Source organism: Haemorhous mexicanus, chromosome 36, assembly GCF_027477595.1.
Source record: "Haemorhous mexicanus isolate bHaeMex1 chromosome 36, bHaeMex1.pri, whole genome shotgun sequence".
Taxonomy (NCBI): Eukaryota; Metazoa; Chordata; class Aves; order Passeriformes; family Fringillidae; genus Haemorhous; species Haemorhous mexicanus.
The window spans coordinates 527,071-554,544 of record NC_082376.1 but is presented as its reverse complement, the minus strand read 5'-3'; the positions used below and the strand labels follow the sequence as shown (position 1 = coordinate 554,544).

The 27,474-nt window shown below is 57.3% G+C and overlaps 2 protein-coding genes across 10 annotated transcripts; one reads left to right on the top strand and one right to left on the bottom strand.

Annotated features, from left to right (window-relative positions):
• Positions 1-6,607: 6,607 nt before the first annotated feature.
• On the top strand, positions 6,608-11,112 carry LOC132341200 (uncharacterized). Its single transcript, XM_059872569.1, has 4 exons — positions 6,608-6,740; positions 7,754-7,991; positions 8,751-8,914; positions 10,038-11,112. Exons 2-4 carry the CDS (start codon positions 7,769-7,771, stop codon positions 10,137-10,139), a joined length of 489 nt encoding a protein of 162 aa, XP_059728552.1. The 5' UTR covers positions 6,608-6,740; positions 7,754-7,768; the 3' UTR covers positions 10,140-11,112.
• Positions 11,113-12,730: 1,618 nt separating this feature from the next.
• On the bottom strand, positions 12,731-27,259 carry SAE1 (SUMO1 activating enzyme subunit 1). Of its 9 annotated transcripts, none has more exons than XM_059872453.1 (10): positions 27,005-27,255; positions 26,364-26,475; positions 24,880-25,053; positions 21,573-21,715; positions 21,393-21,492; positions 17,721-17,829; positions 14,564-14,708; positions 13,444-13,513; positions 13,240-13,360; positions 12,731-13,009 (listed from the first exon to the last, which is right to left on the bottom strand). In XM_059872453.1, the coding sequence occupies exons 1-9, from the start codon at positions 27,103-27,105 to the stop codon at positions 13,265-13,267; spliced, it is 1,050 nt and encodes a 349-aa protein (XP_059728436.1). In that variant the 5' UTR covers positions 27,106-27,255; the 3' UTR covers positions 12,731-13,009; positions 13,240-13,264. The 9 variants fall into 9 exon arrangements, with proteins under 9 accessions (XP_059728436.1, XP_059728435.1, XP_059728434.1 ...); XM_059872452.1 differs by lacking the exon at positions 12,731-13,009 and adding an exon at positions 15,777-15,835 and having other exon boundaries at positions 13,016-13,360; positions 14,564-14,649; positions 27,005-27,257; XM_059872451.1 differs by lacking the exon at positions 12,731-13,009 and adding an exon at positions 16,131-16,189 and having other exon boundaries at positions 13,016-13,360; positions 14,564-14,649; positions 27,005-27,256.
• Between the last annotated feature and the right edge of the window lie 215 nt (positions 27,260-27,474).

Genomic DNA, 27,474 nt, shown 5'->3' with positions numbered 1-27,474 from the left:
AGAGGATTTTTGGGGGAATTTGGGAATTTTTGGGGGGAATTTTGGGATTTTTGGGGGATCTCAAAGGGGATTTTTGGGGGGTTTTTGGGGGGTCTCAAAGGGGATTTTTTGGGGGTCTCAAAGAGAATTTTTGGGGGAATTTTGGGGAAGTCTCGGGGGGATTTTGAGGGGGGTCTCAGGGACGTTTTTGTGGTTTTTTTGGGGGATATTTTGGGGGAATTTCAGGGGAATTTTGGGGGGATTTTTGGGGGGATTTTGGAGGATTTTTGGGGGGAATTTCGAGGTTTTTTTGGACGATTTTGGGGGGATTTCGGGGTTTTTTGGGGGAATTTTGGGAAGTCTCGGGGGATTTTGGGGGGGTCTCAGGGGGCGTTTTTGTGGTTTTTTGGGGGGATTTTTGGGGGGAATTTTGGGGTTTTTTTGGAAGATTTTTGGGAGGATTTTGGAGGATTTTTGGGGGAATTTCGGGGTTTTTTTGGAGAATTTTTGGGGGAATTTTTGGGGGGAATTTCGGGGTTTTTTGAAGGATTTTTGGGGGGATTTTGGGGGATTTTGGGGAATTTTGGGGATGTCTTGGGGGGATTTTGGGGGGGGGTCTCAGGGGGTGGTTTTGTGGTTTTTTGGGGAAGTCTTGGGGGGGAATTTCGGGTTTTTTTGGAGGATTTTTGGGGGATTTCGGGGGACTTTTGGGGGGAATTTCGGGGTTTTTGGGGGGATTTCGGGAGATTTTTGGGGGGAATTTCGGGGGTCTCTCGGGGGGTGTTTTTGGGGAGGGGTCCGCCCCCCTCCCTGACCTGGTAGCGCCGCACCAGCGCCTCGTTCTTCCTGCGCAGCGCCGCGATTCTCCGGTCCAGCTCCGCGTCCTTCTCCAGCGCCGCCGCCTGGCGGGGGAGGGGACACAGGTGGGGGAGGGGACACAGGTGGGGGAGGGGACACAGGTGGGGAGGGGGCTTCGGTCAGCGGGACACCCCCCCCCCAGGAAAACCTCAAAAAATCCGAGAAAAAAGCAAAAAAAACCACCCCAGAACATCCAAATAAATAAATTATTAATTAATAAAAAATCCAGCCCTCTCCCCAAAATTAATAATTAATTTTTTTTTAAAAATCGTCCCTAAAATTGCCCAGAAAACCCAAAAAAAGACTCAAAAAAACCAAAAAGTCCGAGAAAAAACATCCCCAAAACTTGCTAGGAAAACCCCGCCAAGAAATCTCGAAAAAATAAATAAAAAACACAACAAACCCCAAACAAAAAGAAACAAACAAACAAAAATCCTAAAATGCCCCAGAAAGTCCCAAAAAAACTCAAAAAAAAATTCAAAAAATTCCAGATCATTCCAACCCCCCAAAAAAACCCCCAAAAATAAAATCCCCAGAAAATCCTCCAAGAAAACTCGATAAAAGCCTCAAAGAAAAACCCCAAAAATAAAAAAAAAAAGTTTAAAGAAACCCCGTTAAAGATCACAAAAAATTTAAAAATAACAGAAAAACAAAACCCACCGAGACTGAGGAGAGACCCCCACCCAAAATACCCTAAAACCCACCCAGATCGGTGAGACCCCCCCCAAAAAATGAAACCCCAAAATCCCAGCGGGGACCGGAGAGACCCCCCCCCAAAAAAAATTTTAAAAAACCCCCAAAAAACCCCTAAAATATCACAAAAAATCCTAAAAAAACATTTAAAAAATCCCCAAAAAAATCCCAACGCCCCCCAAACCCACCAGGACCGGGGAGACCCCTCCCCAAATCCCCCCAGAGCGCCGAGCCCACCTCGGGACCCCCGGAACGACCCCCGGGACACCCCCGGGACCCCCGGCAGGGACCCCGCGCCCCCGGTCGAGCCCGGGACCCTCCGGCCCGGCCCCCTCCGGGACCCCCCAGCCCCGGCCCGGCCCCTCCGGGACCCCCCGAGCCCCCAGACCCTCCCGGGACCCTCCCGGGACCCCCCGGGACCCCCGGACCCACCATGGCGGCCCCGGGAGCGGCGCTGGTCCCGCCCACGTGTGCGGCGTCACTTCCGCTTCCGGGATGGGGAGAGCGGGGCTTAAAGGGGCGATGGCGTCAAGGTGGGGCCCACGGTGGGAGGCTTAAAAGGGCAACGGGGGAGGGATGGGGGGAGCCCCGGGACCCCCTGGAGGTGGCACCGCGGGGTGGTGGCACCTCTGTCACCCCCTGGAGGTGGCACCCGCTGTCCCTTTGTCACTTCTGGCACCCCCTGGCCACCCCGGGCAATGTCACCCCCTATTGGTGGCACTTCTGTCACCCCTGGAGGTGCCACCTCGGGTTGGTGGCACTTCTGTCACTCCGTGGCGATGTCACCCCCTGGAGGGGTCACCCGGTGTCCCTTTGTCACCCTCCTCGGCCACCCCCAGCAGTGTCACCTGGGGTTGGTGACACCTTTGTCAGCCCCGGGCGGTGCCACCCCGTGTGTCCCCTCAGTGTCCCTGTCCCCTCAGTGTCCCCCAGTGTCCCCAAGCTGTGCTTTGTGTCACTCCAGCTCTGGGCTTCGATGTCGCCGTGTCCCTTCTGTCCCCCCTCCATCCCCCCAATGTCCCTCTGTCCCCTCAGTGTCCCTCTGTCCCCCAGTGTCCCCTCCAATGTCCCTCTGTCCCCTTGTCCCTTCCTGTGCCCCCGTGTCCCTCCGTCCCCCCCCCGTGTCCCTCTGTCCCCCCAATGTCCCTGTGTCCCTCTGTCTCTTGAATGTCCCTCCATTGTCCCCCTGTCCCCCCTCTCTGTCCGTCTGTCCCCTCTGTCCCCACAGTGCCGCTCTGTCCCCTCCTGTCCCCTCCTGTCCCCCCTTGTCCCTCTGTCCCCTGAATGTCCCCCCATTGTCCCCCTGTCCCCCTCTCTGTCCGTCTGTCCCCTCTGTCCCCTCAGTGTCGCTCTGTCCCCTCCTGTCCCCCCTCTCTGTCCCTGTGTCCCTCTGTCCCCTGAATGTCCCCCCTCTCTGTCCGTCTGTCCCCTTCTGTCCCCCCGTGTCCCTCTGTCCCCCCCAATGTCCCTGTGTCCCTCTGTCCCCTGAATGTCCCCCCATTGTCCCCCTGTCCCCCCTCTCTGTCCGTCTGTCCCCTCAGTGTCGCTCTGTCCCCTCCTGTCCCCCCTCTCTGTCCGTCTGTCCCCACAGTGCCGCTCTGTCCCCTCCTGTCCCCTCCTGTCCCCCCTTGTCCCTCTGTCCCCACCGTGTCCCCCGGCCCAGCCTCACTCCCCGCCACGCTTCCCTTTGTGGGCGTGGCTTCGCCTCATCGCCCCTCCCACTCTGGGCGTGCCCACGGGCAGGCGATGGGCGTGACCGATCTGGCCCCGCCCCCCGGCTGTCTCCATGGCAGCTGCGGCTCTGGCCGCGGCCGCCGCCGCTGATTGGCTGAGCTGGGGCGCGCGCGGCGCCGGGGGGCGGGGCCGGGCGGGGCTGGGGGGGACTGGGGGGGAACTGGGGGGGAAACTGGGAATAACTGGGGGGGAACTGGAATAACTGGGGGGGAAACTGGGAATAACTGGGGGGAAACTGGGGGGGAAACTGGGAATAACTGGGGGGGAAACTGAGGGGGGAAACTGGGAATAACTGGGGGGAAACTGGGGGGGAAACTGGGGGGAAACTGGGAATACTGAGGGGGGAACTGGGAATAACTGGGGGGAAACTGAGGGGGGGAACTGGGAATAACTGAGGGGGAACTGGGGAGGGAACTGGGAATAACTGGGGGGAAACTGGGGGGCGAACTGGGAATAACTGGGGGGGAACTGAGAATAACTGGGGGGAAACTGGGAATAACTGGGGGAGGAACTGGGGGGAACTGGGAATAACTGGGGGGAAACTGGGGGGAAACTGGGGAAACTGAGGGGCGAACTGGGAATAACTGGGGGGTAAACTGGGAATAACTGGGGGGAAACTGGGGGGAAACTGGGGGAAACTGGGGGGGAACTGGGAATAACTGGGGGGGAAACTGGGAATAACTGGGGGGAAACTGAGGGGGGGAACTGGGAATAACTGGGGGAGGAACTGGGGGGGAACTGGGAGGGAAACAGTCACACCTGCGCAGTTACCTATAGCGGCACCTATGGCACAGTCACACCTGCGCCTTCACCTGCACTCACACCTGTGCAGGTGCCTGTAGGCGAAGCTGCACCAGTAGTGACACCTGTACCTGTAGTGACACCTGCACCTGTAGTGACACCTGTACCTGTAGTGACACCTGTACATGTAGGTGAACCTGTACCTGTAGCGACACCTGCACCTGTAGTGACACCTGTACCTGTAGTGACACCTGCACCTGTAGTGACACCTGCACCTGTAGTGACACCTGTACCTGTAGTGACACCTGTACCTGTAGCGACACCTGTACCTGTAGTGACACCTGTACCTGTACAGACACCCGTAGATGTACTTACATTGACACCTGTACCTGTAGTGACACCTGCACCTGTAGCGACACCTGTACCTGTAGTGACACCTGCACCTGTAGTGACACCTGCACCTGTAGGTGAACCTGTACCTGCGTTGACACCTGTACCTGTACAGACACCCGTAGTTGTACTTACATTGACACCTGCACCAGTAGTGACACCTGCACCAGTAGCGACACCTGTACCTGTAGTGACACCTGCACCTGTAGTGACACCTGCACCTGTAGCGACACCTGCACCTGTAGTGACACCTGTACCTGTAGTGACACTTGTAGCTCTACCTGTGTTGACACCTGTACCTGCACAGACACCCGTACTTGTACTTCCATTGACGCCTGTACCTGGAGCTGTGTTGATGTTAACACCTGTATTTGGCACCTGTGGGTGCTTCCCACACCTGTCCCCTCCAGCTGTACCCGAGTCCAGGCCACACCTGTGCCTGTGTCTGTACCTGTCACCTCACCTGTACCTGTCCCAGAGCTGTCCCTGTCCCCTCTCTCACCTGTCCCTGTCCCCTCTCCCCTCACCGGTCCCCCCTCTCACCTGTCCCCTCTCCTGCCCCCTCACCTGACCCTTCTCTCACCTGTCCCTGTTCCCTCTCACCTGTCTCCTCCCCTGTTCCCTCTGTCCCCTCTCTGTCCCCTCACCTGTTCCCTCTCTGTCCCCTCTCTGTCCCGTCCCCTCACCTGTCCCCTCTCTCACCTGTCCCTGTCCCCTCTCTCCCCTGTATCCTCTCACCTGTCCCCTCTCTCACCTGTCCCTGTCCCCTCTCACCTGCCCCCTCTGTCCCCTCTCCCCTCTCTCCCCTGTCCCCTCACCTGTCCCCTCTCTCACCTGTCCCCTCTCTCACCTGTCCCCTCTCTCCCCTCTCCCCTGTCCCTTCTCTCCCCTCTCCCCTCACCTGTCCCCTCTCTGTCCCCTCACCTGTTCCCTCTCTGTCCCCTGTCCCCTCTCTGTCCCCTCACCTGTCCCCTCTCTGTCCCCTCACCTGTCCCCTCTCTCACCTGTCCCCTCTCTGTCCCCTGTCCCCTCTCTGTCCCCTCACCTGTCCCCTCTCTCACCTGTCCCCTCTCTGTCCCCTGTCCCCTCACCTGTCCCCTCTCTCACCTGTCCCCTCTCTGTCCCCTGTCCCCTCACCTGTCCCCTCTCTCACCTGTCCCCTCTCTGTCCCCTGTCCCCTCACCTGTCCCCTCTCTCACCTGTCCCCTCTCACCTGTCCCCTCTCTGTCCCCCGTCCCCTCACCTGTCCCCTCTCTCACCTGTCCCCCGCCCCCCCCCCTTTTTCCCGCGCTCTCTCTCCCGCGCTCCGCTGGAGACAGCAACCGCCGCGCTCTCTGATTGGCTGCTCCCCCACCTCCACCAGCCAATCACCGCTCAGCGCGGCAGCGCGCGGCCCGGGGGGGGGCGTGGCCGCCGCCCAAGGGGAGGGGGGAGCGCTGTGGGGGGGGGGGGAGGGGAGGGGGAGCCCCGCTGGGTCAGAGGTCAAAGGTCACGGGGTGCCCCCCCCCCCGGCCCGTTTTTTTGGGGGGATTTTTGGGGGGTCCCGGGGGTGGCGGGGGTCGCGGGCGGGGTCTGGCGGCGGCGGCGGCGCCTGGTTGGCCCCTGCGCGCTGTTACCGGGGCGGCGGCGGCCGCAGCTTCGCCTGGAAACGGGGGGGGGGCGGCGGCTGAGTGGCTGCGGCGACCCCGGGACCGCCCCGGGACCCCCCCCCAAAATGGGGAGGGGGAGGAGTGGGAAAACCCCGAGTGGGGGCGGGGAGGGACCCCCGGCTTTGGGGAAGGGGGGGGGGACCCACGTGGGGCAGAATTGGGGCGGGGGTCGCACTTTTGGGGGGGTGGGGGGTGCTTATTTTGGGGGGGGTCGTACTTTTGGGGTGTGCCCGAATTTGAGGGGGGGTCGCGGTTTAGATCGGTGGGAATTTGGGATTATCTTGGGGGGGGGTCGCGGTTGGAGGAGTTTGGCAGAATTTTGGGGAGGGGTCTCACTTTATTTTGGGGGGGGGGTCCCATTTGGGGCAAAGCATTTTGGGGGGCGCCCCAAATTTTCGGGCGGGGGTCGGGCTTTGATTTTTTAAATTTTTTTTTTGGGGGGGTGAAACCTCCCGATTTTCCCAAAGTGGGGGAGGGGTCTCACCTAATTTGGGGAGGGGGATCCCCTTAAAACCCCCCCCCAAATCCCCCCCCCACCCCCCCAACTCGGCGGTCGCACAAGCCCGAACTTGTCCGGGGCGGGGCGGGGCGGTGACGTCACGGGCGGGCGGTGACGTCACGCGTGGGCGTGGCCGAGGCTCGAGCCGGTGCCGGCGGTGCCGAACGCGCCCGTCCCGAGCGGTTCATGCGGCTGCCGTGAGTGGGGGGGGGGTCCCGGGGGGGTCCCGGGGTCACCGGCAGGTGGGGGAGGGGTGGGGGAGACCCCCGGGATGGGGGAAGGGCGGGGGTCGTTGTGGGGGGGGCGGTGGGGACAGGGGGGACACGCGGGGGTGGCACTTGGGGGGGGACGCCTGGAGGGGGGGGGAAGGGTGGGGAGGGGTCGCGAAATGGGGGGGGCGGTTCAGGAATTGAGGAGGGGGTCCTGGTAAATTGGGGGGGGTCCCTAAATTGAGGGGGGGTCCCGAAGGTTGAGAGGGAAGGGGGGGAGGGACCCACGCGGGACAGGGAGGGGACAGCGGGGACAGCCACGAGGGGAGGGGGGGGGTCCCCAGAATTGAGGGGGGGTCCCTAAAATTGAAGGGGGGGGGGTCGCTCAAATTGAGGTGCCCAAATAGAGGGGGGCGCCCAAAAATTGAGGAGGGGTTCCTTAAATTGAGGAGGGTCCCCAAATTGAAGGGGGGGGGGTCCTCAATTGAGGGGGTGCCACAAGTGAAGGGGGGGGTGCCCAAAATTGAGGGGGGGGGGGTCCCCAAATTTGGGGAGGGGTCCAGGGAGGGGACACAGCGTTAGGGGGGGGACCCCGGGGTGAAGGGGGGGACCCCAAGGTGTGGGGGGGGGGACACGGGGACAGGTTGGGGAGGGGGTGACAGCGACACCGCACATGGCCGGGGGGGGTGGGCGGCAAGGGGGGGGGGGCTCGGACCCTCCCGGGGGGGTTTTGGGGGGGCTGAACCCCTCGGGGAGGGGTCCGGGCTGAGCCCCCCCGGCTCGGGCGGGGTTGGGGACCCCGGGGGGACCCTCGGGGGTCGCTGGGGGGGGACACGCGGGGGTCGCTCCCGGTTTGTTTACAAACAGCGCCCGCTCGCAGCGCGCCCCCTAGCGGCCGCTGGACGCCATGCTTTTATTTGGGGGGGGGCGCGGTTTGGGGGACCCCCCCCCAACCCCTCAGTGAGACCCCAGGCTCAATTTGGGGGTGTCTCTCCCCACAGAGCCCCCCGGGAGCGATGGCCAGACCGCTGCGGGAAGGGACCCTCGGGGAGCCCCCAGCCCCCCTCCCCTCGCACCCCGCCTGCGGGGGGGGCGGGGGGGGGGCCCCAACCACGCACGACCCCCCCCCCAGCAGGGGAGACCCCCGGGACCCCTCCCCAACGCGCCTGAGCTGCGGAGGACGCGGGGACCCCCCCGGGACCCCCCCGGAGTTTGGGTTCTATGGGTGGGGGGCACACGGTGAGTGCTGGGGGGGGGGGGGCGCGATTTTGGGGGGGGGGTCCTGAATTATTGGGGGGGGGGGTCTGAATTTATGGGGGGGGGGTCTGAATTTATGGGGGGGGTCCTCAATCCCATTGAGTGTCCCAATTTCTGGGGGGGGGTCCCCAATTCCTGTGGGGAGGGGTTAAATGTGGGGAGGGGGTCCTAATTGATGGGGGGGGTCCCCAATCCCATTGAGGGTCCCAATTTCTGGGGAGGGGTCCCCAATCCCATCAAAGGTCCCAATTTTTGGGTGGGGGGGGTCCCTAATTTTTTTGGGGGGGGTCCCAATTTCTGGGGGGGTAGGGGGGTGTTACAATTTTTGGGGAGGGGTCTCAGTTTTTGGGGGACATCCCAATTTCTGGGGAGGGGTCCCCAATCCCATCAAAGGTCCCAATTTTTGGGTGGGGGGGGTCTCTAATTTATGGGGGGGGGTCCCTAATTTTTTGGGGGGGGGGTCCCCAATCCCATTTGGGGGGTCCCAATTTCTGGGGGGGTGGGGGGGGAGGTGTTACAATTTTTGAGGAGGGGTCTCACTTTTTGGGGGACATCCCAATTTCTGGGGAGGGGGTCCCCAATTTCTGAGGGTGGGGCTCCCCAATCCTATGAGCGGGGGGGGTTATCCTCACTTTTGGGGGGGGGTCCCATTCCATCTATTCCATCCCAAACCCCCTCCCCACATTTTGGGGGGGGGGGCGTGGCTCACTCGTACCTCCCCTCCCCCTCCCCCCCCCCCAGGTGATTTCGGCCCCTCGGAGCCCCCCCAAATTGAGGGGGGGGCTGTTCCCAACGGGCACCTGCCCGGAGCCCCCCCCCCCGGAGCCCCCCCCAGCCCCGAGCAGATTTTGGGGGCGCGCCTGAGGCTCCTGGGGGACGCCTTCCAGCACAGCTACGAGCGCCAGGTGAGGGGGGACCCCCAAATTTGGGGGGGGGGACCCCCAAATTTGGGGGGGGGGGACACACAAAAATTTGGGTGGGAACGGAAAAATTTGGGTGGGAAATGAAAAATTTTAGGGGGGAACCCTTAAAATTCTCCCCGTTGGGATTATCCCAAAATGTTGGGGGGTGCACCCCCAAAAAATTGGGGGGGGGAATTGAAATTTGGGTGGAAATTGTGGGATTTTGGGGGGTTTGCCAAAATTTCTCCCCCTCCAGCTCATTCCTGGTGGTTTTTGACTTTTTTTTTGGGTTGGGGGATCCCAAAATTGACAGGAACCCCCAAAATTTAGTGGGAACACCCCAAAATTCTGGGGGGGGACACCCCAAAATGCATCAGGGACACCCCCAAGGGGACTTTTCGAGGGACAATCCCTAAAATTTCCTTTTTTTCCCCCAATTCCTCCGAGTTCTCCTCCTCAGGGCTGGAGTTTGGAGGGTGGGAGGGGCTGGAATTTGGGGGAACGCCCCAAAATTTGGGGGAGACGCCCTAAAATTTAGCGGGGACACCCAAAATTGGGTGGGACGCGCCCCTTGAGGCAACTTTTTTTGGGGTAAAAACCCCAAAATTCAGGTTTTTTCCCCATTTCAGCTTCACCATTCCAACTCCTGCTGCCAGGGCTGGAATGTGGGGGGTGGGAGAGGGTGGAATTTGAGGGAAACCCCCCAAAATTTAGGGAAAACACCCCAAAATTTAATAAATACACCCAAAATTAGGCTGAACACCCAATTTTTGGGCTGGATTCCCCCAAAATTCAGCTTTTTTCCCCTCATTTTATCTCCACCATTCCACCTCCCACTGGATTTTGGCGCTTTGGGAGAGGCTGCAATTTGAGGGAGAACCCCAACATTTAGGAAAGAACCCCAAAACTTGAATAAACACCCCCAAAACTTCAACAAACACCCCCCAAAATTGGGCTGAACCCCCTTTTTTGGGGTGTGACACCCCCCCGAAATTCCGTTTTTTCCCCATCCCGGCTGCACCATTCCAACTCCGGCTGCCAGGGCTGGGTTTGGAGGGGCGGGACGGGTGCGTGGCGCTAATTGGCGGCGTTAATTAAGAGGTTAATTAACGAGATCGTCCCGCAGCGCCGCGGCCGGGGGCTCTTCTGGGGGCCGCTCTTCCGCTGGGTGGCGCCCTGGCTCGGGGCCGCGCCCGCAGCGCCCCTGGCGGCCAGAGGGGGGAACTGACCCCGAGAACACCTGGAGAACACCTGGAGAACACCTGGAGAAACCCGGGAACACCTGGAGAACATCTGGAGAAACCCGGGAACACCTGGAGAACACCTGGAGAACACCTGGAGAAACCCACGTGACGCTCACGGCGGGGAATCCCCCTTCAAAGGAGCACAAAGCACAAACCCCCCCCCGCATTGGAGTTGGTAGCGCCCACCTCCCCCTTTGGTTTTATTTATTTGGGGTAATTTATTCATTTAAAGGGGGGGGGGGTGAAATTGGGGAGGGGGGTCCCCAAAATTGGGCGGGGACCCCCAAAAATGTGGCAGGAAGGGGGAGACCCCCCCCATAAAAAAAGGGTTTGTACATGGTGTAAATTAGGGGGGTGTACATTGAAATTTTTGGGGTGTAAAGTGAAATTTTGGGGTTTTTTTTTAGGGGTGAAATAGGGGAAACCCCCCCCCCAAAATGGTGCTGGGGGGGAGGTCAAGACCACCCCCCAAATTATTTTAAGGGGGGGGGGGACCCCAAATCACCCCAGGACCCCCCAAATTCCCTCCCCCGCAGGGCTGTAAATGCTGTAAATGAGCCATAAAATGGCGGATTTGGGGTTTTTTTTGGGGTCGGGGGGCGGAATTTGGGGAGGGGGCGATTTTGGGGACCCCCCAAAAAACCCCGAATCCCCCCCAAAACGGGGCTGTAGATGCTGTACATTGTACATAGGCTGTACATAGGAACGCTGTACAATTTCGGGGGGCTGTAAATTATTTGGGGTTCCTGTACAATTTTTTGGGGTTCCTGTACAATTTTTTGGGGTTCCTGTACATTTTTTTGGGGTGGTCTGTACATTTTTGGGGTGGTCTGTACATTTTTTTGGGGTCTGTACATTTTTTTGGGGTCTGTACAGGAATTTTTGGGGTGGGGTAGGGGGGGGGGGTGTCCCCGTTTTTTGTACTTTTGTTTGCAATAAAATCGATTTACCACAGAAGGGTTTGGGGTGGATTTTGGGGGGATTTTGGGGTTTATAGGATTTTTGGGGGGTTTTGGGATTTTTTGGGAGGTTTATGGGGTTTGGGGGATTTTGGGGTTTATGGGGTTTATAGGATTTTTGGGGGGTTTGGGATTTTTGGGGGGATTTTGGGGGGATTTTAGGGTTTATGGGATTTTGGGGGGTTTATGGGGTTTGGGGGTTTATAGGATTTTTGGGGGGATTTTGGGGTTTATGGGTTTTTGGGGGTTTGGGGATTTTTGGGGGGATTTTGGGGTTTATGGGGTTTGGGGGATTTTTGGGGGGATTTTGGGGTTTATGGGATTTGGGGGATTTTGGGATTTTTGGGGGGTTTATGGGGTTTGGGGGTTTTGGGGGGATTTTGGAAATTATGGGGTTTGGGGGATTTTGGGGTTTATAGGATTTTTGGGGGGTTTATGGGGTTTGGGGGTTTTATGGGATTTGGGGGGGGATTGGGGGATTTTGGGGTTTATGGGGGGTTTATGGGATTTGGGGGATTTTGGGGTTTATGGGGGTTTGGGGGGTTTGGGATTTTTTAGGGGGTTTATGGGGTTTGGGGGATTTTGGGGTTTATGGGGTTTGGGGGTTTATAGGATTTTTGGGAGGGTTTTGGGATTTTGGGGGGGATTTTTGGGTTTATGGGGTTTGGGGGATTTTGGGGTTTATGGGATTTCGGGGGGTTTATGGGATTTTAGGGGGGTTTGAGGTTTTTGGGGGGGTTTATGGGGTTTGGGGGATTTTGGAAATTATGGGGTTTGGGGATTTTTGGGGGGATTTTGGGGTTTATGGGGTTTTGGGGGGATTTTGGGGTTTGGGGGATTTTGGGGTTTATGGGGGGGTTTTGGGATTTTTGGGGGGTTTTGGGATTTTTGGGGGGTTTATGGGGTTTGGGGAGTTTATGGGGTTTGGGGGGTTTATGGGGTTTGGGGGATTTTGGATTTTATGGGATTTGGGGGATTTTGGGGTTTATAGGATTTTGGGGGGTTTATAGGATTTTTGGGGGGTTTATGGGGCTTGGGGGATTTTGGAAATTATGGGGTTTGGGGGATTTTGGGGTTTATGGGGTTTGGGGGTTTTGGGATTTTTGGGGGGTTTTGGGGTTTATGTGGTTTGGGGGATTTCTGGGATTTTGGGGGGTTTGTAGGATTTTGGGAGATTTCTGGGATTTTGGGGGGGGGGTCTGTGGGATTTTCGGGGATTTCTGGGATTTTGGGGGGTTTGTAGGATTTTGGGGGATTTCGGGGATTTTGGGGGGGGTCTGTGGGATTTTAGAGGATTTCTGGGATTTTGGGGGGGGGGTCTGTGGGATTTTGGGGGATTTCTGGGATTTCGGGGAGGGTCTGTGGGATTTTGGGGGATTTCTGGGATTTTGGGGGGGGGGTCTGTGGGATTTTGGGGGATTTCTGGGATTTTGGGGGGGTCTGTGGGATTTTGGGGGGTTTATGGGATTTCGGGGAGGGTCTGTGGGATTTTGGGGGATTTCTCCGGGATTTCAGAGCCCCCCCCCCCAATTTTGGGGTTCACCCCTTTTTGGGGTCTCGGCAGAAGCCCCTCCCCCCCCCTTTTCCCTCCCCCCCCTCCCCAAAATCAGCCACGATTTTTTAGGAAATCCTTTATTAACCCCCTCCCCAAAAACCCGGGGGGGGCAGGACCCCCCAAACCCCTCCCCAAATTTTGGGGTGCCTTTGGGGGGGGGGGGCAGGACCCCCGAACCCCTCCCCAAATTTTGGGGTGCCTCTGAGGGGGGTCAGGACCCCCAAACCCCTCCCTGAGAGGATCAGGACCCCCCCAAACCCCCTCCCCAAGGAGTTTAGGGCACCCAAACCCCCTCCCCAAATTTGGGGGTCCCTCATTTGGGGGGTCCCAGGCACTCCAAGCCCCCTCCCCAATTTGGGGGTCCCTCATTTTGGGGGGGGTCCCAGGCACTCCAAACCCCTCCAGGACTTGGGGTGCCCCTATGAGACCCCTCCTCAATTTGGGGGTCCCTCATTTGGGAGGTCCCAGGCACTCCAAGCCCCCTCCCCAATTGGGGGGTCCCTCATTTGGAGGGTCCCAGGCACTCCAAGCCCTCTCCAGGATTTGGGGTGCCCCACGGGGGGGGTTCAGGCCCCCTCCCCAATTGGGGGGTCCCTCATTTGGGGGGTCCCAGGCACTCCACCATGCCCTGGCCCCGGACGCCGTCGAAGAAGAAGAAGTTGTTGTGGGGGGGGTCCCGCTGGGACAGAGCCTGGGGGGGGAGGGGAGGACAGGGGGGGGTCACGGGGGGGATTTGGGGACCCCCCGAGCCCCCCCAGCCCCCCCCAGCCGTACCTTGACCACCTCCTGGCCCAGCACGCCCCCGACCACGGCGCACACCGGCGCCATCTCCGAGAAGCAGAAGCTGAAAATGGGGGAAAAAAAGGGGAAAAATGGAAAAGGGGAAAATCCCAAACTCGGGGGGATTCACCCCAAAAATTGGGGGGGGGGCCTGAAAATCCCCCGGGGGCTCAGCCCTGAGAGGAGCAGAGGGTGCACCCCCAGAGAGCTGCTGGACACCTGCGAGGGGTCCCCTCACCTGTCCCCTCACCTGGGAGCTGTCCCCTCACCTGTCCCCTGGCATGTCAGGTGTCCCCTCACCTGTGGTGTCCCCTCACCTGTCCCCTGTCATGTCCAGGTGTCCCCTCACCTGGGAGGTGTCCCCTCACCTGTGGTGTCCCCTCACCTGTCCCCTGTCATGCCCAGGTGTCCCCTCACCTGTCCCCTGGCATGCCCAGGTGTTCCCTCACCTGTGGAAGCGTCCCCTGTGTCCCCTCCTCTGTCCAGGTGTCCCCTCACCTGTAAAGTGTCCCTTGTCCCTTCCCCTGTCCCCTCCCCTGCCTAGGTGTCCCCTCCCCTCACCTGTCCTGCTGTCCCCTCCCATGTCCAGGAGTCTCCTCCTGTGTCCAGGTGTCCCTTCTGAGTCCCCTCTGCTGTCCCCTCCCGTGTCCAGGTGTCCCTCCCCTGTCCCCTAACCTGTCCAGGTGTCCCCTCCCGTGTCCAGGTGTCCCCTCCATGTCCCCTGCCATGCCCAAGTGTCCCATCACGTGTCCAGGTGTCCCTTCTGTGTCCCCTCCCCTGTCCAGGTGTCCCCTCCCCTACCCAGGTGTCCCCTCTGCTGTCCCCCCACCTGTCCAGGTGTCCCCTCCCGTGTCCAGGTGTCCCCTCCGCTGTCCCCTGACGTGCTCAGGTGTCCCCTCACCTGTCCAGGTGTCCCCTCCCCTCTCCCCTCACCGACCCAGGTGTCCCTTAGCCTGCCCAGGTGTCCCTCCCGTGCCCAGGTGTCCCTGGCGTGTCCCCTCCCGTGCCCAGGTGTCCCCTCCCGTGCCCAGGTGTCCCTGCCGTGCCCAGGTGTCCCTGCCATACCCAGGTGTCCTTGCCATGCCCAGGTGTCCCTGCCCAGGTGTCCCCTCACCTGTGGAAGTGCTCCGGCAGCAGCTGCGCCCCCACCCCCAGCGCCTCCAGCACCTCCCGGCGCAGCCGCAGGAGGCGCTGCGAGTCCTCGGGGACACGGCGGGGACACGGGTCACGGCCAGCCTCGGACCGGAACTGCAACAGAACTGGGGACATGGACATTGTCACTGTCATTGTCACTGTGTCATTGTCACCTGGGTCATTGTGTCATTGTCACTGTGTCATTGTCACTGTGTCACTGTCACCTGGGTCATTGTCACCTGGGTGACACGGCGGGGACACGGGTCACGGCCAGCCTCGGCACGGAACTGCAACAGAACTGGGGACATGGACATTGTCATTGTCATTGTCACTGTGTCATTGTCACCTGTGTCACTGTCACCTGGGTGACACTGCGGGGACACGGGTCACGGCCAGCCTCGGAACGGAACTGCAACAGAACTGGGGACAAGGACATTGTCACTGTCACTGTGTCACTGTCACCTGGGTCATTGTCACCTGGGTCATTGTGTCATTGTCACTGTGTCATTGTCACTGTGTCACTGTCACCTGGGTGACACTGCGGGGACACGGGTCACGGCCAGCCTCGGTCCTGAACTGCAACAGAACTGGGGACATGGACATTGTCACTGTCACTGTGTCACTGTGTCACTGTCACCTGGGTGACACCACAGGAACACTGTCATTGTCACTGTCACTGTGTCACTGTCACTGTGTCACTGTCACCTGGGTGACACTGCAGGGACACGGGTCACGGCCAGCCTCGGAACGGAACTGCAACAGAACTGGGGACATGGACATTGTCACCTGGGTCATTGTCACTGTGTCATTGTCACCTGGGTGACACTGCGGGGACACGGGTCACGGCCAGCCTCGGTCCGGAACTGCAATAAAACTGGGGACATTGGCATTGTCATTGTCACTGTGTCACTGTCACCTGGGTCATTGTCACCTGGGTCACTGTCACCTGGGTGACACGGCGGGGACACGGGTCACGGCCAGCCTCGGTCCGGAACTGCAACAGAACTGGGGACATGGACATTGTCATTGTCACTGTGTCACTGTCACCTGGGTCATTGTCACCTGGGTGACACTGCGGGGACACGGGTCACGGCCAGCCTCGGACCGGAACTGCAATAAAACTGGGGACAAGGGACATTGTCACTGTCACTGTGTCACTGTCACCTGGGTCATTGTCACTGTGTCACTGTCACCTCGGGGACACGGCGGGGACACGGGTCACGGCCAGCCTCGGCCCGGAACTGCAACAGAACTGAAATGGGGACATTGTCACTGTCACCTGGGTCACTGTCATTGTGTCACTGTCACCTGGGTCATTGTCACCTGGGTCACTGTCACCTGGGTGACACAGCGGGGACACGGGTCACGGCCAGCCTCGGTCCGGAACTGCAACAGAACTGGGGACATGGACATTGTCATTGTCACTGTGTCACTGTCACCTGGGTCATTGTCACCTGGGTGACACTGCGGGGACACGGGTCACGGCCAGCCTCCGAACGGAACTGCAACAGAACTGGGGACATGGACATTGTCATTGTCACTGTCACCTCGGGGACACGGCGGGGACACGGGTCACGGCCAGCCTCGGCCCGGAACTGCAACAGAACTGAAATGGGGACATTGTCACTGTGTCACTGTCACCTGGGTCACTGTCACCTGTGTCACTGTCACCTGGGTCACTGTCACCTGGGTGACACTGCGGGGACACGGGTCACGGCCAGCCTCGGTCCTGAACTGCAACAGAACTGAAATGGGGACATTGTCACTGTCACTGTGTCACTGTCACCTCGGGGACACTGCAGGGACACGGGTCACGGCCAGCCTCGGAACGGAACTGCAACAGAACTAAATGGGCACATTGTCATTGTCATTGTCACTGTCACTGTGTCATTGTCACCTGGGTGACACCACAGGAACGTTGTCACTGTCACTGTCACTGTCACTGTCACTGCAATAAAACCTCAGAAATTGAATTTTTCTCCCCAAAAATGAGATTTCCCCCCCAGCAATGCGATTTTTCCCCCAAAAAATGACATTTTCTCCCCAAAAATGAGATTTTTTTTCCCCAAAAATGTGATTTTCTCCTCAAAAATACAATTTTCTCCCCAGAAATGCGATTTTTCCCTGAAAAAACGACATTTTCTCCCCAGAATTCCAATTTTTTCCCCAAAAAGCGACATTTTCTCCCCAAAATCTGATTTTTCTCCCAAAAAATGCGATTTTCTCCCCAAAAATACGATTTTCTCCCAAGAAATGACATTTTTTTCCCCAGAAATGAGATTTTTTCTCCAAAAAATGACATTTTTTCCCCGAAAAAACAACATTTTCTCCCCAGAAATGCGATTTTCTCCCCAGAATTCCAATTTTTTTCCCAAAAATGACTTTTTTTCCCCAGAAATGAGATTTTCTCCCCAGAAATGCGATTTTTCTCCCCAGAAATGCAATTTTCTCCCCCAAAAATGACATTTTTTTCCCCAGAAATGAGATTTTTATCCACAGAATTCCAATTTTTTCCCCCAAAAATGACATTTTCTCCCCAGAATTCCAATTTTCTCACCAAAAATGACATTTTTTCCCCAGAAATGAGCTTTTTATCCACAGAATTCCAATTTTTTCCCCCCAAATCCTACATTTTCTCCCCAGAAATGCAATTTTTTTCCTCAAAAATGCGATTTTCTCCCCAGAAATGCAATTTTTTCCCCGAAAAAACAACATTTTCTCCCCAAAAAATGACATTTTTTCCCCCAAAACCCAACATTTTCTCCCCAGAATTCCAATTTTTTCCCCAAAAATGACATTTTCTCCCCAGAAATATGTTTTTCTCCCCAGAAATGACATTTTTTCCCCAGAAATGAGATTTTTATCCACAGAATTCCAATTTTTTTCCCCAAAAATGAGATTTTCTCCCCAGAAATGCGATTTTTTCCCCGAAAAAACGACATTTTCTCCCCAGAATTCCAATTTTTTCCCCAAAAAATGACATTTTTTCCCCAAAAAATGACATTTTCTCCCCAAAAAAATGCCATTTTCTCCCCAGAATTCCAATTTTCTCCCCAAAAATGACATTTTCTCCCCAAATCTGAGATTTTCCCCCCAGAATTCCAATATTTTCCCCACCCGGGGTGCGTGGGCCTCACCCTGCAGCAGGAAGTAGTCGGGGGCCGTCCTGCGCAGCGCCGCCGCCGCCGCCTCCCCGCGCCACTGCACGGCCAGCGCCTCCCGCAGCGGGCAGAACTGCAGCTGCTGCTTTGGGGGGAAACACCGGGATTTTGGGCAAAAAGGGCACTTGGGGGGGAGAAAGGGGGTTGGGGGGAAAAATGGGGGGTTTGGGGGGGAAAAATGGGATTTTTGGGGGAAAAATGGGGAAAAAATGGGGAAAAAAAGGGGGATTTTTGGGGGAAAAAAAGGGGATTTTTGGGGTGGAAAAAGGGGATTTTGGGGGGAAAAAAGGGTATTTTTGGGGGAAAAAAAGGGGAAAAAAAGGGGAAAAAAAAGGGGGAAAAAAGGGGGAAAAAGGGGAAAAAAAGGGGATTTTTGGGGGAAAAAAGGGGAAAAAAAGGGGATTTTTGGGGCTGGGGAAGGGTAGAAATTCCTGCAGGGGCAGAACTGCAGGGGATGGTTTGGGGAGAAACAACGGGATTTTGGGCAAAAAGGGACCTTGGGGGGAGAAAGGGGGTTTGGGGGAAAAAAGGGGATTTTAGGGGGAAAAAAAGGGGATTTTTGGGGCTGGGGAAGGGTAGAAATTCCTGCAGGGGGCAGAACTGCAGGGGATGGTTTGGGGAGAAACAACGGGATTTTGGGCAAAAAGGGACCTTGGGGGGAGAAAGGGGGTTTGGGGGAAAAAAGGGGATTTTAGGGGGAAAAAAAGGGGATTTTTGGGGCTGGGGAAGGGTAGAAATTCCTGCAGGGGGCAGAACTGCAGCTGCTGCTTTGGGGGGAAACAACGGGGATTTGGGCAAAAAGGGCAATTGGGGGGGAGAAAGGGGGTTGGGGGGAAAAATGGGGAAAAAAGGGGATTTTTGGGTAAAAAAGGGGAAAAAATGGGGAAAAAAAGGGGATTTTTGGGGGGAAAAATGGGAAAAAAGGGGAGTTTTGGGGGAAAAAAATGGGAAAAAAAGGGGATTTTTGGGGGAAAAAAGGGAAAAAAGGGGAGTTTTGGGGGAAAAAAGGGGAAAAAAAGGGGGAAAAAAAGGGGAAAAAAAGGGGAAAAAAAGGAGATTTTGGGGGGAAAAAAGGGGATTTTAGGGGGAAAAAAGGGGAAAAAAAGGGGAAAAAAAGGGGATTTTGGGGGTGAAAAAAGGGGATTTTTGGGGGAAAAAAAGGGGATTTTTGGGGCTGGGGAAGGGTAGAAATTCCTGCAGCGGGCAGAACTGCAGCTGCTGCTTTGGGGGAAAACAACGGGATTTGGGCAAAAAGGGCAATTGGGGGGGAAAAGGGGGTTTGGGGGAAACGGTGAAAAAAAGGGGAAAATGGGGAAAAAAAGGGGGAAAAAAGGGGATTTTTGGGGGTTAAAAAAGGGGATTTTTGGGGGAAAAAAAGGGGAAAAAAAGAGGAAAAAAAAGGGGGAAAAAAGGGGAAAAAAAGGAGATTTTGGGGGGAAAAAAGGGGGATTTTTGGGGGAAAAAAGGGGAAAAAAAGGGGATTTTTTGGGGGAAAAAAGGGGAAAAAAAGGGGATTTTTGGGGGAAAAAAGGGGATTTTTGGGGGGAAAAAAAGGGGATTTTTTTGGGAAAAAAAGGGTAAAAAAAGGGGATTTTTGGTGCTGGGGAAGGGTAGAAATTCCTGCAGGGGGCAGAACTGCAGCTGCTGCTTTGGGGGGAAACAACGGGATTTTGGGCAAAAATGGCACATGGGGGGGGAGAAAGGGGTCAGGGCCACCCTAAAGGGGTCAGGGCCACCCTAAAGGGGTCAGGGCCACCTCAAAGGGGTCAGGGCCACCCCAAAAGGGGTCAGGGCCACCCTAAAAGGGACTTGGGGTCACCTCAAAGGGGTCAGGGCCACCTCAAAGGGACTTGGGGCCACCTAAAAAGGACTTGGGGTCACCCTAAAAGGGGTCAGGGCCACCCTAAAAGGGGTTTGGGGTCACCTCAAAGGGACTTGGGGCCACCAAGGAATGAAAGAAGCAGCAGAGATGTTTTGGGAGATCTCTCCTGGGGTTTTGGGGTCCATCCCAGGATTTTATCCCAGAATTTTGGGGTCTATCCCAGGATTTTGGGGTCCATCCCATGGATTTTGGGGTCTATCCCAGGATTTTGGGGTCCATCCCAGGATTTTGGGGTCCATCCCAGGGTTTTGGGGTCCCTCTCAGGTTTTTAGGGTTTTGGGCTCCCCTCCCCACTGATCTTTTTGACCATGGTGGTCTCGGCCGGCTCCAGCCGGGCCCGTTTGGGGTTTGGTTTTGGGGTCCCTCACAGATTTCATCCCAGGGTTTTGGGGTCCATCCCAGGATTTTGGGGTCCCTCTCAGGGTTTTGGGGTCCCTCTCAGGCTTTTAGGGCTTTGGGGTCCCCTCCCCACTGACCTTTTTGACCATGGTGGTCTCGGCTGGCTCCAGCCGGGCCCGTTTGGGGTTTGGTTTTGGGGTCCATCCCAGGATTTTATCCCAGGGTTTTGGGGTCCATCCCAAGATTTTGGGGTCCATCCCAGGATTTTGGGGTCCCTCACAGGGTTTTGGGGTCCCTCTCAGGATTTTTAGGGCTTTGGGCTCCCCTCCCCACTGACCTTTTTGACCATGGTGGTCTCAGCCGGCTCCAGCCGGGCCCGTTTGGGGTTTGGTTTTGGGGTCCCTCACAGATTTCATCCCAGGGTTTTGGGGTCCATCCCAGGATTTTGGGGTCCCTCACAGGGTTTTGGGGTCCCTCACAGGTTTTTAGGGTTTTGGGCTCCCCTCCCCACTGACCTTTTTGACCATGGTGGTCTCGGCCGGCTCCAGCCGGGCCCATTTGGGGTTTGGTTTTGGGGTCCCTCACAGGATTTCATCCCAAGATTTTGGGGTCCATCCCAGGATTTTGGGGTCCATCCCAGGATTTTGGGGTCTATCCCAGATTTTTGAGGTCCATCCCAGGATTTTGGGGTCTATCCCAGATTTTATCCCAGGATTTTGGGGTCTATCCCAGATTTTTGAGGTCCATCCCAGGGTTTTGGGGTCCATCCCAGGATTTTGGGGTCTATCCCAGGGTTTTGGGGTCCATCCCAGGATTTTGGGGTCCCTCTCAGGCTTTTAGGGTTTTGGGCTCCCCTCCCCACTGATCTTTTTGACCATGGTGGTCTCGGGCGGCTCCAGCCGGGCCCGTTTGGGGTTTGGTTTTGGGGTCCCTCAAAGATTTCATCCCAGGGTTTTGGGGTCCATCCCAGGATTTTGGGGTCCATCCCAGGATTTTGGGGTCCCTCTCAGGTTTTTAGGGTTTTGGGGTCCCCTCCCCACTGACCTTTTTGACCATGGTGGTCTCGGGCGGCTCCAGCCGGGCCCGTTTGGGGTTTGGTTTTGGGATCCATCCCAGGATTATCCCAGGATTTTGGGGTCCATCCCAGGATTTTGGGGTCCATCCCAGGATTTTGGGGTCCATCCCAGGATTTTGGGGTCCCTCTCAGGTTTTTAGGGTTTTGGGGTCCCCTCCCCACTGACCTTTTTGACCATGGTGGTCTCGGGCGGCTCCAGCCGGGCCCGTTTGGGGTTTGGTTTTGGGGTCCATCCCAGGATTTTGGGGTCCATCCCAGGATTTTGGGGTCCATCCCAGGATTTTGGGGTCCATCCCAGGATTTTGGGGTCCCTCTCAGGTTTTTAGGGTTTTGGGGTCCCCTCCCCACTGACCTTTTTGACCATGGTGGTCTCGGCCGGCTCCAGCCGGGCCCGTTTGGCCTCAGGTCCATCCTCCACCCCCGTGCTCACCTTGGCCACCTTGGGCTTCTCCCTGCGGATGGAAAAAGGCAGGAATTGCACCAGGAACCCCCCAAAATCCCCGGATTTGGGGGGTTCTGCCCCAAAACTCACTCCACGAACTCGTGCTGGCCCAGGTCAGCGAACATGTAGCCGTGGTAGCCGAAGACGTCGCCGGTGAAGAACTTGACGCCGTTTTTGTGGCAGATCTGGTTGATCCTGACCATGGATTCCCTGGAGCAGCAGGTCAGGCACACCTGGAGGGGAAATCTGGGAGATCAGCCCTGGATCCCGGGGGGATTCATGGGGGAAGTGGTGCACGGGGCAGAGGGAGAGTGGGATGGGGATGAGGGTGGTCTTTTTTGGGGTAGGAGGGAATTGTAGCTCGAAATGGGGGGTTCTGCCTCAAAATGGGGGGGTTCTGCCCCAAAATGGGGGGATTCTGCCCCAAAATGGGGGGTTCTGCCCCAAAATGGGACAATTCTACCCCAAAATGGGGGGGTTCTGCCTCAAAATGGGACAATTCTGCCCCAAAATGGGTGATTCCACCCCAAAATGGGGGGGTTCTGCCCCAAAATGGGAGGATTCTGCCTCAAAATGAGGGGTTCTGCCCCAAAATGGGACAATTCTACCTCAAAGTGGGGGGATTCTGCCTCAAAATGGGGGGATTCTGCCTCAAAATGGGACAATTCTACCCCAAAATGGAACAATTCTACCTCAAAATGGGGGGGTTCTGCCCCAAAATGGGGGGATTCTGCCTCAAAATGGGACAATTCTGCCTCAAAATGGGTGATTCCACCCCAAAATGGTACAATTCTACCCCAAAATGGGGGGGTTCTGCCCCAAAATGGGGGGTTCTGCCTCAAAATGGGGGGGTTCTGCCTCAAAATGGGTGATTCCACCCCAAAATGGGGGGATTTTACCTCAAAATGGGGGGGTTCCACCCCAAAATGGGGGGATTCTGCCTCAAAATGGGGGGGTTCTGCCCCAAAATGGGGGGGTTCCACCCCAAAATGGGGGGATTCTGCCTCAAAATGGGACAATTCTACCTCAAAATGGGGGGTTCTGCCCCAAAATGGGGGGGTTCTGCCCCAAAATGGGGGGATTCTGCCCCAAAATGGGGGGTTCTGCCCCAAAATGGGTGATTCCACCCCAAAATGGGGGGATTCTGCCTCAAAATGGGGGATTCTGCCTCAAAATGGGGGGATTCTACCTCAAAATGGGGGGTTCTGCCCCAAAATGGGGGGATTCTGCCTCAAAATGGGGGAATTCTGCCCCAAAATGGGGGAATTCTGCCCCAAAATGGGGGGATTCTGCCTCAAAATGGGGGGGTTCTGCCTCAAAATGGGGGGTTCTGCCCCAAAATGGGACAATTCTGCCTCAAAATGGGGGGATTCTGCCCCAAAATGAGGCGATTCCACCCCAAAATGGGGGGATTCTGCCTCAAAATGGGACAATTCTGCCTCAAAATGGGGGATTCTGCCCCAAAATGGGGGGATTCTGCCCCAAAATGGGGGGTTCTACCTCAAAATGGGGGGGTTCCGCCCCAAAATGGGGGGTTCTGCCCCAAAATGGGGGGGTTCCGCCCCAAAATGGGGGGGTTCTGCCCCAAAATGGGGGGTTCTGCCCCAAAATGGGGGGTTCTGCCCCAAAATGGGGGGATTCTGCCTCAAAATGGGGGGATTCTGCCCCAAAATGGGGGATTCTGCCTCAAAATGGGGGATTCTGCCTCAAAATGGGGGGTTCAGCCTCAAAATGGGGGGATTCTGCCCCAAAATGGGGGATTCTGCCCCAAAATGGGGGGGTTCTGCCCCAAAATGGGGGGTTCTGCCCCAAAATGGGAAGATTCTACCTCAAAATGGGTGACGCCACCCCAAAATGGGTGATTCCACCCCAAAACGGGACAATTCTACCTCAAAATGGGGGGGTTCTGCCCCAAAATGGGGGATTCTGCCCCAAAATGGGGGGGTTCTGCCCCAAAATGGGGGGATTCTGCCCCAAAATGGGGGGTTCTGCCCCAAAATGGGGGGATTCTGCCTCAAAATGGGGGGTTCTGCCCCAAAATGGGACAATTCTACCTCCAAATGGGGGGATTCTGCCTCAAAATGGGGGGGTTCTACCCCAAAATGGGGGGGTTCCACCCCAAAATGGGGGGATTCTGCCTCAAAATGGGACAATTCTACCTCAAAATGGGGGATTCTGCCCCAAAATGGGGGGATTCTGCCCCAAAATGGGGGGATTCTGCCCCAAAATGGGGGGTTCTGCCTCAAAATGGGGGGATTCTGCCTCAAAACGGGACAATTCTACCTCAAAATGGGTGATTCCACCCCAAAATGGGACAATTCTACCCCAAAATGGGGGGGTTCTGCCTCAAAATGGGGGGGTTCTACCTCGAAATGGGGGGGTTCTGCCCCAAAATGGGGGGATTCTGCCCCAAAATGGGGGGATTCTGCCCCAAAATGGGGAGGTTCTGCCCCAAAATGGGGGGGTTCTGCACCAAAATGGGGGGGTTCCACCCCAAAATGGGGGGGTTCTGCCCCAAAATGGGGGGGTTCTGCACCAAAATGGGACAATCTCACCCCAAAATGGGGTGATCACACTCTGGAATGGGATAATCTTACCCAAAAATGGGACACTCACTCAAAACCCGTGACAATCCCCCCCAATCCCCCTCAAACCCGTGACAATCCCACCCAAACCCGTGACAATCCCCCCCAAACCTGTGACAAACCCCCCCAAACCCCCCCAAACCTGTGACAAACCCCCCCAAACCTGTGACAATCCCACCCAAACCCCCTCAAACCCGTGACAATCCCCCCCAAACCCCCCCAAACTCGTGACAATCCCACCCAAACCCCCCCAAACCTGTGACAATCCCCCCCAATCCCCCCCAAATCCAGGAATATCCCCCCCAAACCCGAGACAATCACCCCAAACCCCCCCCAAACCCGTGACAATCCCCCCCAAACCTGTGACAATCCCCCCCAAACCCCCCCAAATCCATGACAATCCCCCCCAAACCCCCCCAAACTCGTGACAAACCCCCCCAAACCCGTGACAATCCCCCCAAACCCGTGACAATCCCACCCAAACCCGTGACAATCCCCCCCAAACCCGTGACAATCCCCCCAAATCCAGGAATATCCCCCCCAAACCCGTGACAATCCCCCCCAAATCCCCCAAACCCGTGACAATCCCCCCCAAACCCGTGACAATCCCCCCAAACCCGTGACAATCCCACCCAAACCCGTGACAATCCCCCCCAAACCCCCCCAAACCCGTGACAAACCCCCCCAAACCTGTGACAAACCCCCCCAAACCCGTGACAATCCCCCCCAAATCCAGGAATATCCCCCCCAAACCCGTGACAATCCCCCCCAATCCCCCCCAAACCCGTGACAACCCCCAGGCCCCGCGGTACCGCGTCGAACTGGGTGAAGAACTCGTGGGGTTTGCTCTCCACGCTCTCGGGGTCGGCCTTGACCTCCACCATGGGGTTCAGGCTCTGCGCCCGCTCCAGAGAGGCCTCGGCGCGGTTCCGGCCCAGGGAGCCGGCCGGGATCAGGAACTGCGCCCGGCTGTCCTCGGGGGACACCTGGGGACACAGGGGACACTGGGGACATTGGGGACATGGGGACACAGCTCTGGGATCAGGAACTGCGCCCGGCTGTCCTCGGGGGACACCTGGGGACATTGGGGACATGGGGACATTGGGGACATTGGGGACATGGGGACACAGCTCTGGGATCAGGGACACCTGGGGACATGGGGACACAGCTCTGGGATCAGGGACTGCGCCCGGCTGTCCTCAGGGGACACCTGGGGACACAGGGGACACTGGGGACATGGGGACACAGCTCTGGGATCGGGAACTGCGCCCGGCTGTCCTCGGGGGACACCTGGGGACATTGGGGACACTGGGGACATGGGGACACAGCTCTGGGATCAGGGACACCTGGGGACACAGGGGACATGGGGACACAGCTCTGGGATCAGGGACACCTGGGGACATTGGGGACACAGCTCTGGGATCAGGAACTGCGCCCGGCTGTCCTCGGGGGACACCTGGGGACACAGGGGACATTGGGGACACTGGGGACACAGCTCTGGGATCAGGGACACCTGGGGACATTGGGGACACAGCTCTGGGATCAGGGACACCTGGGGACATTGGGGACACAGCTCTGGGGAAATGGGACACAGGAATTCCCAGATTTTGGGATGTTTGTGAGGAGAAAATTCCCAAAGATGGAGGGGATGAAACTCCCAGATTTTGGGGATGTTCCTGAGGGATGGAGGGGATGAAACTCCCAGATTTTGGGGATGTTCCTGAGGGATGGAGGGGATGAAACTCCCAGATTTTGGGGTGTTTGTGAGGAGAAAATTCCCAAAGATGGAGGAGATGAAACTCCCAGATTTTGGGGATGTTTGTGAGGGAAAAACCCCAGAGATGGAGAAGATGAAATTCCCAGATTTTGGGGATGTTTGTGAGGGAAAAACCCCAGGGATGGAGGAGATGAAATTCCCAAATTTTGGGGCTGTTTCTGAAGGAAAAAAACCCCTGGACTGGGGTGATGAAATTCCCAGATTTTAGGGGGAAAAACCCATGGATGGAGGCAACGAAATTCCCAGATTTTGGGGAGGAAAAAACCCATGGATGGAAGCAATGAAATTCCCAGATTTTGGGGGAAAAACCCATGGATGGAGGCAATGAAATTCCCAGATTTTGGGGGGAAAAACCTAAAGATAGAAGTGATAAATGTCCAGAATTTGGGGCTAATCCTGAGAGGAGCAGAGGGATAACCCCCAAGGGTGGAGGTGACCGTGTGCCCAGGTGGCTCCCAGGTGTGCCCAGGTGGCTCCCAGGTGTGCCCAGGTGTGTTGGCAGGTGTGTGCCCCCCTCACCTGTTGGTGGTCCAGCAGGGTGAGGCCCCTGACCCCGGCCAGGATGAGATTTTTGGCCACCTCGGCCCCCAGCCCACGCAGCCCCACCAGCAGCACCCGCGACGCCCGCAGCCTGTGGGGGGATCGGGGAAGAAAAATCAGGATTTCTCCTCCAGGTAAATCCCAAAGAATGGGAATGTGGGACCCCAAAACCGCTAGGGAGTCACCCCTAAACCCCGTGGGGACCCTCCAAAATCAAATAAGGACCCCAAAACCCCAACAGAGCCACCCCTAAACCCCGTGGGGACCCCCAGAACCCCATAAAGCCACCCCTAACCCCTATGAAGACCCCCATGCCCCTATAGAGCCACCCCTAACCCTCATGGGGACCCCTAGACCTCTACAGAGCCACCCCTAACCCTCATGGGGACCCCCAAGACCAAACAGGGACCCCCAGACCCCTACAGAACCATCCCTAACCCTCACGGATACCTCCCCCCAAGGCCATGTAGGGACCCCCAAACCTCTATAGGGACCCTCAAGAGCCCCTACAGAGCCCCCTTAAAGCTCCTACAGGGCTCTTACCCGCCCATAAAGCCCCCAAAGCCCATAAAGTGAACCCCCCGCCCACACACACAAACAACTCCCCCAGCCCCAGCGACCTTTTCTGGGCCTCGAGCCCCCAGAGCCGGATCTGCCGGTCGTACTGAGCCGCCTCCTCCTCGCTGATGCCGCCGGGGCTGGACTCGTCCTTCTCCACCATTGCGGCGGCTCCCGAGACCCCCCTCAAGATCCCTCAAAGCCCCTCACGACCCCTAAAATCCCCTCTGAGCTTTCAAACCCCTCTCGACACTTCACAGCTCCTCAGGGGCCATCAAAGCCTCTCACGACCCCTCAAAGCCCCTCACGACCCCCAAGACCCCTCACGGCCCCTCACGCAACTCGCAGCGCCCCCTGGCGGCCCGCGCAAACCCCCGCGCCCGCCGCCGCTCCACATCCCGCCGGGCGGGGGGAGACGCACCGAATCCGTTCCCGGTACCCGCGGCCGTTCAGGAGAAAAGAACGGCCAGAGGTTTTTTCTGCCTCCGATTCACCCCGGTGTAACGGCGCGAAGCCGCGGTCACCGGTTTTG